This window comes from Morus notabilis, unplaced genomic scaffold (assembly GCF_000414095.1).
Source record: "Morus notabilis unplaced genomic scaffold, ASM41409v2 Scaffold902, whole genome shotgun sequence".
Classification (NCBI taxonomy): domain Eukaryota; kingdom Viridiplantae; phylum Streptophyta; class Magnoliopsida; order Rosales; family Moraceae; genus Morus; species Morus notabilis.
Window position 1 is genome coordinate 407516 of NW_010365273.1, and position 13069 is coordinate 420584.

Genomic DNA, 13069 nt, shown 5'->3' on the forward strand with positions numbered 1-13069 from the left:
TGAAGATGCTTAGGACAATACGTATGTATTTTAGGGTTATTTTTTCATTAATATTTTTACCCTTGTGATGACATCTTTCACCTCATTCAGGCAATTCCACCTGAACCCATTTCCCATACAACGGGGTTATGAACAATTTTTTGACAAGTTTTATTTTATCGAAGGAGAATTCATCGGTAAAGACTTCAGATAAAAACAAAAAACAAAAAGAATACTTTACAAATAGTTAAAATTGAAACCATTACAGTAGTTATTATATAATTATGCTATTCTAAGATATTCTAAAAAAAGATTTTTATATTTCAAAACCACTCATAAACATGTGTAATTTTATGGAAGAAAAAAATAAGGAAGCTGAATGTGGCGTTGTGGATAAAAAAGTAGATTGACATCAAAGAGAATTTAGAAGGCATGTCAAAAAATTACGAGAGAGACCACTCAAGTTACACATGATTGAAAAACTCTAAAAGCAGAATCGATCTTCAAAAGGAGTAGTTTAATTTCTATGGCTTCTTATTTAGATTCTGCCGGTAGTCATTTTCCCACGTTTCAACTTGCCTAGTCGAACTAGCCTTTCTCTCAACCAATTGAGAAACTGCCTGAGGATCATATGGAGGCAAATTGCAGGGAATAGTTTCACTAGGAGACTTCACCAATGACTTCTCCATGAAACTCCTCCAAGTCCCGTTCGCCGGGCACGCCATGGTTTCCGCGCATAACTCCACTGCTCCGGCAGGCACGGTTGGTTTGTATTTTAAGAGCTTTGCATATTCATTCAAGATATGAAACATGTAGTCGTACACATAGTCCATCTTCATATCCTCTTGTATGAACTTGCTTGATGCCTTCCCAATTGCCTGTGCCTGAAATGTATATGTTTGTAAAAGTAGAGTAAAGTTAAGAGGCTTAAATATGCAATTTTTAGTATTCAAAAAACTAACTCCTAAATAATCATATATGTTAATTTAGTTTAAAACATTAATCTAAAGTGGTATATACAACTAAAAAAGCTTAAGGAGTTAAAACTTCCGTGTTACACTCATGTGGACTATCAGTTTTATTGTTCCTAGATAGTGAATAGATTTCTACTATTTCCTGCGTCTATATATATATATATATAATGTATGTATATATGTATGTATGTATGTATACTACCTTGTCTGTGTGATTGTTGCCCCAGTCCACAGCAAACTTGAGAGAGGTGCACTTGCTGTTCTCCCTGATTGGCCAGTAGTGTTGCAATGGTTCCATTCCTCTGATGTAGAAATCATGGTAGCGAGACCTAATGTACAAGGTCATAGAGTCACATGCTAGGATGTACTTTTCACTAACAGACCATGCCCATCCTTCTGTATAGATTTTATACCTGTGAAACCAAAAACTTTGTTTCAGTAGTGTAAAAACAAGGCTTAATCCTAAAAGTATGGTCCCCGAATTTTATTATCATTTCTATTTTAGTCCATAGCTTTTAAAATGTTACAAAGTTGATTCCCGTTAACACAGTGTTATTTTACATTTTGCGTCATAACCATATGCATATTCCTTATTCTAACAACAAAATTTTTATTTTCTGTCAGCATCACGTGTATTTTGTCATCTTTTTAATGCCCAACTGAAGAAAATTGAGGACTTTCAATCAAAAAAGGGTTTTTAGCACATTTACCCCTCTAAACTTGCCGTCGTTTAGCAAATTACCTCTCAAAATTTTAATTTTGGTAAGTTACCTGCTTAACTTGTAAAGTTGTTGCAATATGCCCCATTTTGATGACGAATGTGTTAAATTAGTGTCAACAAAATACGTGCAGCCAAATATTTCAACATTTCAATTCAAATGTAACACATATTTTAATATCTCAACTTTTAATCCCTTAAAATCTAATAAAAAATTTGAGCAAATATAGTTAAATGGGGCACATTACAACAAATTTTCAAGTTCGGGAGGCAACTTATCAAAATTAAAAGTTCATGGGGCAATTTGTTAGACTACCAAAAACCCATAAAAAAAAAAAGAAAATCAAAGACTAATATGAAATTGAAATAAATCGTTAGATCAAATATGAAGTTTAGGACATTTTAAAAATTAGGAACCGAACTGAGATTGAGGATGCATTTAAAAAGTATTTGTGAGATTAACCCAAAAAACAAATAGCTAGTAAAGCGTGGAAAATGATTAAAAAGAATGTTTGTATGAAAAGAGTTTTAAATTTTGAAAATTTACCTGTGGGTGCACTGATCCTGTAAATTCGATTCCTTGTACCCTTGTTTCTTCTCTTCTTCCCAACTCTGAAATGATAATATATAAAATGAAATTTCTCATTTCCATAAAATCTTGTCCAAGTTATGCAGCTTTGATTTTTCAATCACATTGTTGATGGGGTGCAGTGAGTATCCGGTAATCAGGAAGGTTATTTTTGAAGGTTACTGATTGACTTCATGCAATGATTATTGTTTAAAATTTTGTAAAGTAAATATAGTATTAAACATTTGATAGGAAAAACAATGAGAGAAAATATTACCTGAATATAGAGGCGTGTGTTCCAATCATTTTTTGGGGAAACATTGCATTTGAGAAGGTCCCTTCTAGTTGGAGCCACATTTGGGTTACCTCTCCAATAAGCGTAGGGTACCCTGTCCTTCCACTTTGTTCTTTTATTTCCTTCTCTTATGTCCGCCAACACATCTTCCCATGGTTTTATATTGCACTCAGCCCTACCAAAAGAAGTTGATTTAGTCCATTTACAATATTTTCTTAAAAAAAAAAAAAAAAAAAAAAAAAAAACAGCGTGCTGTAAAATCAGGGGCTTACAAAATTAATGGCGTGGTAAGTTTACAGTAAGTTCTAATTTAGTTGACATATAAATTAAGAAAATCATATAAGTTCTAAGATCACACAAAAATGTACAAATTAACAAAATCTAATAAAAATCGGCGGCACCGGGATAGTTTTACTATAAAATCAGTAGTTTTACTGTCTCAAAAAATTCTTACGTGTTTAAGATCGCCAATTGTCAACTCTATTTCGTAATGACGTAGAAGGACACATCAGCAAGATACCTTCTCCATGACCTCCCTCTTCTCTTTGGATTGAAAATTTTCTTAGCTATATATATATATATATATATTTGTAACTTCTATGTTAGAATAGAATAGCATAAAACACAGCTCCTTCCGGTAGGGATAAAAGACAGTTTCTATTATGAAAATTCCTGTTCTTTTAACCCTATATCATCATTTCCCTATAATTCAATAGCTAAAAAGCATTTTCAGTTCCAAGGAGAGGATATGAATCAAAATCTAGGCCTAATTTTCCTTGTATAAATTAAATTGTATGGTACCCCCATGAGTCACACAAACATAACACAAGCTAAAAAAAAAAAGAGAAAAATTTAGACACACAATCACCTCCAACAAGGCAAAAAAGAGAGTTACGGACAAAATTAAGCTTACCAGCCCCAGAAAGACCAATCCGGAAACACAATGTCCAAGCTCCATTGATCGGAACAATACCGAAAGACCGGTAGGGGACGGGCGTTGGGTCCCCGAAAATCCTTCGCTCTAACCACCGGTCGATCGTCGCAGTCAAACATGAGGTCCAAATCAGGTAATCTACCAGGGTAATACCTCATGAGCTGCAAAATTCCCCATATGCTAAACATGTCCCTAGTTTGTAGTGACTGCCTATATTTCTCAACGTAGGCCTTCCCATCGACGATCACAAGCCGGAAATGGGCCGATCGGCGTGCCCTCTCCACCATGTCTTTGGTTATTCCAGTCTCTTTCCAAGGCCTAAGATCTTCATGGATCCACCGGAAGTATGACGGGCATGTGACATTCTTTGATGTTATTGGACTGCTAGGATTTAATGTATGGTTGTACAATGAAGTCGGGTAGTTTCTTGGACATGTTGTTGCGTTTCCTTTGGTGCAAGTCAGGGGGAATTCGGGTTTTACTGGTACTAGTGCTAAGAGTGATTTATTAGAGGAAATAGCCAAGAAAAAAGACTGCAAAAAAATAAAAATAAAAATAAAAAGATATTTACATGAAATTTTAGCATATTTCTGTAGATAATATATACGTAATAGCTGCTATGTTTTTTTTTTTTTTTTCTTTTTTTTGCTTGAATTAAAGGCGTATCATATCAATACGTCAAAATCAAACAGTACACAAATTTAACGATAAGTAACTGCAAAATTTTGTAGATACCACAAAATTTCATGACACTAATATTGTGAGTATTTATATGTATGTATAATATAGTTTTGACTTACAGCATCAATCCAGCCTGCAGAAACCAAGACAAGGAAAAAGAGAGAGAACAAGAAGATGGCAGAAGTGGTGGCTGCAGCTTTCTTCTTGGATGACCGCGGCCAGTTCCGAGCTCCGGTGAGATGCCTATGGAGTCCTAAGCCATTGAAGAAGCAATAGAGGTGATTTTTCTCATTGTTCTTCTTCATGTTTTGTGCAGTATTTACAAGTCTCAACTAATTTCCTAGGATATTGGTGTTTTGCTAGATATATGTTATATATATATGCCTGATCTCTTGGTAATACGGGACGATTTTTCCTTGTATATGATTCTGTGTTTCTAGTCTGGACTCTCACAAGCAAACCTTATATGTGTAGTGCGCAACTGAAAAACAGGTTAAATTTGTATTTTGACTATTGGACTTTTAGTTATTGATTATTATCTTTTAAATGTAAATAATCATTTTCAATTTGCCTTCCTAACTTTAAAAAAAAACTCCTACTTTGTCATTAGATTTTTAATTTAATCTATTAAATTTGTTGTCAAAACTAATAGGAAAAGCAGATAGTATGATCACATGGTTTTTCCATTAGAATTTTTATTAAAAATAAATTGAAAAAAAAAAAAACATGCAGCCATACTTAATCCTTTTGTCTGATTTTAAATAAAAATCGTAACTAAAGGGATTAACTTAAAATTCAAAAGGTAAAGTCAGATGTTTTAAAGTTCAAAAGATCTCAAAATTTAAAGGTTAAAAGTTAGATTCATCATAAATTTAATAATAATTCTCATAGTGGTTTTTAAATGCATGAATGGTGTTAAACTTTGAAATGAAACACTCTTAGGCACGGACATGACATGGTCCAAATATTGCCATTTAAAATTTAGTATATTTTGTCGAAGTTACTTACATAATGTGGAAGAGGGTGTTATATTTCAAATTTTAAATGTCCTTATTAATTTGGGGCACTCAACATTCTTCAAAACACACTCTTAAATCATGGCTGGGACCGACGGCTGGCTCCAGTGACCAAAGACCATTTTTCGGTGACCGGTGACCATTTAACACTGTATTTACCAATATATACCGTATTTACTAATAAATATCATATTTACTTGAAAATTCGGCCACCGATTTCGGTGACCGTTTAACACTGTATTTACCAGTAAATATCGTATTTATTAGTAAATATCATATTTATTCAAAAATTTAGGCACCGATTCCGGCGACTGTTTAACGCTATATTTACTAGTAAATACTATATTTACGAGTAAATATCATATTTATCTGAAAATTTAACCACCGACTCCGGCAACCGTTTAACACTGTATTTACCGATAAATATCGTATTTACTAGTAAATACCGTGTTTACTATTTATATCTAAAAATCTGGTGATCGGCTCCGGCGATTGATCAATACTGTATTTCTCATATTTGTATTTATCATATTCAAACATTTCTACAAATTAATTAATATTACAAATTGATCCCAAAAAAATCCCCAAATATGTACAAGAAAAAAATCCTAACTCTAATCCCCAAATCAATTCCAAATCAGCTCCAAATTTGATTCCTAAACCTTAGCCCTAACCCATGCCCCAAAATTTCCACCAGCAACCCACCCATTCTCGGCGAAACCCATTCCTTCCTGACACATGCCGGCCACACATGCAACAAAACTAAACAAACCACAGCAACATCAGCGCCAGACACCGGAGAAGCTTCGCGACGGCAAGTCCCGATAGTTTTTGGGAAGTCGCCATCGTCACTGGTCGTAGTTGCATCTGATTTACGGAGAGAGGGAGAGAAAGGCTGTAGAGAGAGAGACGGCAGAGAGATAGTTTTTGGGAAAGTAATATGAAAGATAATCAGAAAAAAGAACGAAGAAAACATTGTGGATAAAATTAGAAATGAATAATTTATTTCAAAATGAATAAGAGAGATATGCTATAATTTATCAGATATAAAAATGCTATTTAGTGTTCAGATAAAAGAACTAGTTAAAGAGTAGAGTTTTTTAAATAAGATACATTTAGTAAATCAGATACTTAAAGAGGTAGAATCTGTAATTTTCTTATAGAGAAATAAATATCTCCAAGCCCAAAGTCTTCACCTTGTAAGTTGTAACGCTAAAAGTCTCAACAAGTTTGGCAAACTCCAAATACTAGACCACCTCATTTTAATTAATGAAATTTATTATTCGCTTGAACTTTATGCAATTTTACCGTCGTTTTTCAGAATAAAATTGAATCATAATGCTCCAAACTCTTTTTTTAGACTAGCTTTACGCCAACTTCGTCCTTTTCCTAGCTGTTAGGTAATTATGGGCGTTCCACGTTCATGATTATTAATACAGCTCACACTATAGAAATCAACCTTAATTAGTTTTTTCCACTATATATAATGACCAATATTATCCCATTAATTGACCTAAATACAAAAGCTTCTTATCCATTTCTCCAATTTACCTTTCAAAAAAAAAAAAATCTCCTAATGGGTTTTCCCCCTTTTGGCTTTTGATAGTACTGAGTTAAATAGCTCCAAAAAAAAAAATATTGATTAACATTGCAGTAAAAGTCAGCTCGGGAATTCAAGATTAGAAACTAGAATATTTTTCTTTAATTAATCACAAGAAAGAAACGTGAAAAGATAATGACTGTTAAAGGGAACTGAATCGGAGATACAATCATCTCGTGAACCTCCTTATATTTCATGCTTATTATGATTTGGCAGGATTGAATTTTAACTGATGATCACCGTGTTAACAACGTGAATAGAATGTTGAAGCTAAAAGAACGTGAAAGCTCTCTCTTATGATAGATTAATAATTGAGCATTATATTAAGAAGTTGAAAACACGCAGAAAAAAAAAAGAAGGTTAATTACATATGCATACTTAACGGTTACAACTTTTTCTCAATTTATTCTAAAAGTATCATTTAACTCTTAAAAACAACTTTCAATTTCATCCTTCCCGCACTTTTTGAACTAAAAAATAAAGTGAAAAGATAAAAATAATCTTCCCGTTTGGTTCATGGATTAAAATCATGAGATTAGAACTATTTTTGATTTACGTGTATTTTTTGTGAGAGAAAATACTGTAGTGAACCATAAATCATGATTCGAATCAGAGAACGAATTCTCCAACCAAACGGGTGAAAAGTACTTATAGAAAATTTTATGTTTTGCTTCAAAAGTATTATGAATGTGCTTCCTTCAAATAATAATGTTAATTTGTTTTATAGTTTTGATGTTTTTTAATATGTATAATGTCTTTTAAATACCATTCAGTGGTAGTTTTGATGTTTTGTTCTGATTTTGGCCCAAAAGTGTGCGAGTGATGAGATTGAAAGTATGTATTTCTCAAATCTAAAGGGTACTTGTAACACCTTGAAGAATTAAATGAGATTAATTAAGGTAATTGAGATTATTAGTGTGCCTAATCTGATTTAATTAATTGAATTTTGATTAATAAATGTTTTTGACGTGTAATTTAAATAGTTCCAATGTATTTAAATTATTCTCAGTATTTATATTTTTCCCAGGAGTGTGTATGGGCACATTCCTGGACTGTTGTTTTAAGAATATTGTATACATGTCCTTTTCTTTTTCTTTTTCCTTTTCTCTTTCTTTTTCCTTTTCTCTTTCCTTTCCCGTGCTCTCTCTCTCTCTCTCTCTCTCTCACTCTCACTCTCTCGTTCTCTCCCACTCACTCTCTCTCCCTCGTTTTTGTCTCAAATCAAACCGGATTCGAACCAATGAAAGATTTAAGGAAGTTTTCAACGTCAAGAGAATGATTCGAGGTAAGATTACTGAAAAGACCTCTCTTGAATATCAAGTTTTCAAATTTTAAAAACTTATTTTTGGTTCGAAACGAATCTTTACGGATTTTGAGTAAAACCTTGGTAGAAATTGGAGATCTTGGGTTCTTTGGACTTGATTTAGTACCTAGAACCCGGATCTAGTGGTTTTCCTTTGAAATATTTTGATTTGGGACTGAGATTGCAGGTTTTAGACTGGTTTCCGCGAGCTTCTCTCGCGTAGCTAATTCCACCAGTTGACTGGTCTGGTCGACCGGATCACATGGTAACCGGTCGACCAGATTGCATTGGCCTGCCCGGTCGACCAGAGTGCACACCACCGGTTGACCGGTGGTAATGCACTGTTCTGTCACCGGTTGACCGGTTGACACGGGGTTTGACCCTGTTTGGCATGAAAATGCTGTTTTGACCCATGTTTTCGGGGAGAACCCAAATTAGCTTCGTTTGGGGACTTGAGATAAATAGATTAGCATCTTTAATCCTTGATTTAAGATTGAAAACCCTTGGAATGATAATTTGAAACATGAAAATGGATTAGGGCACACTAATTGGAAATCTTGGTACATAATTGAGATTGGATTGCTTTAGGAATGAGAATTAATCCTAAAGTGTTATCTTGCATCAGTGATCGCTGAGGATTCAGACTGAAGTAGCTTGAGGTAGCAGAAGCCGAAAAAGGCAACGCTAGTCCCAGGTTTGATAGTGCGAGGTAGGATTTCTATCCCTTTTCCTTGTGAGCCTGATTTTTAAAAGAATTTTGACCTTGGAAATGTTTTAAAGAAAGGGGTTGGTTTGCGAAAGAAAAACTCTTTGAAAACCATGGCTTGTTTAGTTTATGGAATCCATGGCTTGTTCTGTCCATGGAATCCATAGCTTGTCTAGTCATGGAACCTCATGGCTTGCCCAGTCATGGGGCCCGCGGCTTGAGTAGTTCGTGGGGTCATAATAACAATTTCAGAAAGTTAATAAATGATTTCTTAAACTAAGAGATCTTGTGAACTGGTAAGAGATTCTATTGCTGTAAGCCTAGATAGGATGCAGATAGTGCATCCTCGGGGGCAGAATTCGAAACTCGGTCCAGGTAGGCGAGGCACTTGATTAGGTAAGTAATTTGTACTAATTACTTGCTAAAGCCTGTAATATGGAGATTTTACATTTATTTCCTTTGAGAAAAAAGATGTGAGTTTTCGCTTGTCTGTTGGAACTGAATGTCTATTTATTCATTTACCCATTTATTTATTTACTCGCACATTTATATGTTCATTTATTTTTAAGTCATTTCAAATTATATCCTACTGGGTCTTTCGCTGACGTTTTATGTTTTAAATGTATTAAACTCCTCCCAGGAGATTTTAGGAGCGGTGCACAGTAGCTGGATATTTGCTACGGAGTAGCAGAGTTGTGCTGCTATTGGAATCAAGTGAGGATTGTGATCATCCTCTGGAATAAAATGTAAGGAATTGAGAATTCTGTAAACTCATGTAATATTTGGATTAACTAGACTGTGGTTGATGTCTGTTGTAATTGACTATTTACATGTTCATGTATGTACAATGCCATATATCCTGTGGGTGGAGCCCTGTGTGTTGTCAGAGGCTCGGGGTTTTGTAATTTATTTATATTTTAATGGAGTTAAGTGGGGCTCGTCTGGGAATCTACTTTATTAATCCCTAATCGAGCTCCACGTCACCCACCCCGTTTGGGGGACGTGACAGAGTGGTATCAGAGCCCTAGGTTAAGAAACTCCAGGATTGTACATACATGTGTGACATCAGTAATCCACTTAGCAGTCTAGTTTTATTTCAGCTAAAGGAAATGGCGCCTCGCCGTAGGCCAGCTAATCAACCAGTACAACAGAATCAGGGATTTCTGGATGCCATGTATGCTGCATTTCAAGGCATGGCCACTAAAGCTCAAAATGAGCGGCCGGTTGAGGATAGGAAACAAGGGTACTCCCGGGAATTTAGGCGTGCGCCTATCCCCTCGTTTAATAGTGAGGGAGGACCCCAGGAAGCAGAGTTCTGGTTTGACTCCATAGTTAAGCACTTAGTACAATGGGAGTCCTAGATGAATATTGGGTGGAATTTGCAGTATACAAAATGGAGGGCTTAGCAAATACTTGGTGGAAACAGGTCAAGAGAAGAATAGATGTTGCAGGACTGACTTGGGAATAGTTTGAGACACTGTTCAATGAGTAGTACTTCCCTCAAAGTTATAGGGATGAAAAAGTGTTGGAATTCATGTCTCTATTACAAGGTGACCTGTCTGTAAGGGAGTATGAGCCTAAGTTTAACGACCTATCCCGGTTTGCGCCATCTTTGGTGGAATCTGAACACCTTAGATGTCTCAAGTTTGAGAAGGGCCTCAAGAACTCTGTGAGGAGATCATTGGTGGCTTTGAGAATTCAGAATTTCTAGGATTTGGTGGCTGCTGCTACTATGGTGGAGCAGGATAACATAGCTTATCACCAAAGCAAAGAACTAGCTGGACGAGTTTCAGCTTCTGGCGGACCATCTGCTTCCGGCGGGCCACATCGAAGTGGTAGAAAGAACCGCAACCAGAGACAGCCTGGTGGGAGAGTGATTAGCGGTGGCAGTAGTTGGTCAGGGAGTGACAGAAGTGCTCCATACGGGTCCAAGTGTCACCATTGTGGGCAGGTGCGCCATATTAGGAGGAATTGTCCTAATCGGCCACCGGCTTAACAAGCCCAAAGTGACGCTTCATACAGTCAGGAGGGGACACCATAATATATGCCACCCTATTAGCCACAACAAATGTCATACCCTCTTGTGCCAACTTATCAACCACCTTAGTATACACAATTTTAGCCCCAAGCTGTAATGACCAGGAAAATTTTAAGTCTAATCCGGACAGTCTAGTATTTGACCGTAATTCTTCCCGGAACAGAAAGTAGTAGAAATATTAACGTAATCAGGAAAGTGTTATTTAGAAACTTTATATACGGGGTAAAATCACCCGAAAAATGTAAAGTTATAATACAAATATTTTTATAGAAAAAATTCGTAAATATCAGTTGTGAATAGTGATATATCGGTTAAAAGTTAAAAATTTTAACGAGTATATTTTAGTTATGAAAAATTGAAATATTTGATAAATGACCAAATGACCAGTCAGATAAAGAGCAGAAATATTAGAAGTAAGGAAAACAGCAAAAGTTCCTGAAACAGAATTTTTCCGAGTCAGTTAAAGCGGGAAACTGCTAAAAAAATGAGTACCGCGAGGGTACGCGTTTTGGGCAATTCTGGATCGTTTAAAATGAAAATTTCAAAAAAAAAAAATTGACTATTGAGATACCCAAGAGAAATGGGTTGAATATGAGAAATTTGACCTAGGGTGCTCGGCAGTCCAGAAAAGCAGTATAGAACCTGTACCGGGTGTGAAATTATCGGTACCGGAAAGAGACTCGTTTTGAAAAATGGAAAGTTTGGTCTCGAAAAGAAAAATGTGGGGAACATGGAACCACTTAAATTAAGTGTTAAACTTAATTAGAATTAGTAAAATTAAATTATAGGAATTAAAGTAATTTCTCTAATTTAATTTAGAAAGGAATATTCAGATATTATTAGAAATATTAATATAATATTCATATTAGCCTTATATTGGCCTACGGATTACATTAGAAGCCACATTTGCTTCTTTTCCTAAGTGAGGCCGAGAGAATAGAAAAAAGAGGGAAAAGAGAGAAAATCAAAGGAAAATCAAGGAATCACCCGTTTTCGCCAAAATTTCTTCCGTTCAGTCCGGTAGAAACATAACACGAGGCATTCTAGCGGAGAATCTCAACTTTTCAAGGTAAGATTTCAGATTTTTCAAGAGAAACTGCATGCTTTTTCGTTTCGATGAATAGTAACTCATCTCGGAAAAAATCCGTAAAACTGAAAAACGAAACCGAGGTTTTGTCGGGGACTATGATAGGAGTTTAATGTGTAAGTATTGAAACGATTGAACAAATTTTTTTGGATTAACACTAAAAAAATCCGAAATACACTAGAAATGGAGAAAAAAGTGTTGTTGTTTATTTTATGTTGGAATTTGTGTTCATGAATGTGAATCTGGACTACAGGTACCGAAATCGGAAGTAGAACGAGTTATTGAAAACTCGGGAAACTAAAAAAAATAAGGCGAAACTCTGCCGAAGTTTCTAAAACCTAGTTAGTAAGTATTGAGTTAAGAATTCGACTCTCGAGAATGAGTAACAGTTTTAAATCTCAGAAGTGAATAGATTATGATTCAGAAACCGAGATACACGAATAGGTGTAATTTACCTCTTGAGCTAGAATTCGGCCTAGAGGGGTTAAGTTCAAAAATGAGTTAAAATTTGGATTTAGGAATCCAAGTATGAAAAATTTTGATGTTTGGAATAGGTGGTTAATACCTATTTCCATGAAACAGGTTTTGGCCCGAGAGCGGAAGCAACGAGAAAGAACTTCCAGCAAGCAGGAATCCTAGCGGATTAACTGTAAGTATAGACATTTATGTTTGTCTGGACTCGAGTAAGCTGTAGTTAGACTTAGAACTATGAATTTACTTATGTTCCTAAGTCTATGTGATTACATGTGATTATAAGTGTTTGGAGGGCTTAGTGCTCCAGATTACAGAATGGTGACATATGGTTACCCTTATGCACAGTTAAAGTATGCAAGAAGTATTATGCATTTTATGTTATCATGTGCACGTAGAGAAACGTTGCATATCATTCAGTAAAGAAAAAGACTGACGGGGCCTCTGCGAGGGAGGAAAATCTCAAAGAGTAGAGATTCTGATTAGACCAGACAGTAAGAAATGGCCAGTAAAGTAAAAGACTGATAGGTCGTCGGCCTCCGCAAGGGAGGAAAATCTCAAAGAGTAGAGCATCTGACTAGACCAGACAGTAAGCAGGGGCCCAGGCCCACAGAAGTAAGAACAGAAAGATAGAAAGCAGTTTAAAGCATGTTTCACACGAGCATATTTGCATCATAACTCTTAATGTAATTTTTATTA

At 35.5% G+C, this 13069-nt stretch overlaps 1 protein-coding gene across 1 annotated transcript; it reads right to left on the bottom strand.

Moving 5' to 3' along the window:
- Positions 1 to 359: 359 nt before the first annotated feature.
- Positions 360 to 4476, bottom strand: LOC21400312 (O-glucosyltransferase rumi homolog). The gene is made up of 6 exons (XM_010107659.2): positions 4269 to 4476; positions 3448 to 4001; positions 2517 to 2709; positions 2219 to 2283; positions 1156 to 1366; positions 360 to 863 (listed from the first exon to the last, which is right to left on the bottom strand). The coding sequence occupies exons 1-6, from the start codon at positions 4452 to 4454 to the stop codon at positions 504 to 506; spliced, it is 1569 nt and encodes a 522-aa protein (XP_010105961.1). The 5' UTR covers positions 4455 to 4476; the 3' UTR covers positions 360 to 503.
- Positions 4477 to 13069: the final 8593 nt, after the last annotated feature.

Bases quoted from the DNA above. Each gene is read 5' to 3' on its own strand.
- LOC21400312 (XM_010107659.2), bottom strand. From the start codon at position 4,454: ATGAAGAAGAACAATGAGAAAAATCACCTCTATTGCTTCTTCAATGGC. The intron at 4,002-4,268 runs GTAAGTCAAAAC...ATTTTTTTGCAG, and splicing joins CTGCAGGCTGGATTGATGCT to TCTTTTTTCTTGGCTATTTC. The intron at 864-1,155 runs GTAGTATACATA...TATACATTTCAG, and splicing joins GCAACAATCACACAGACAAG to GCACAGGCAATTGGGAAGGC.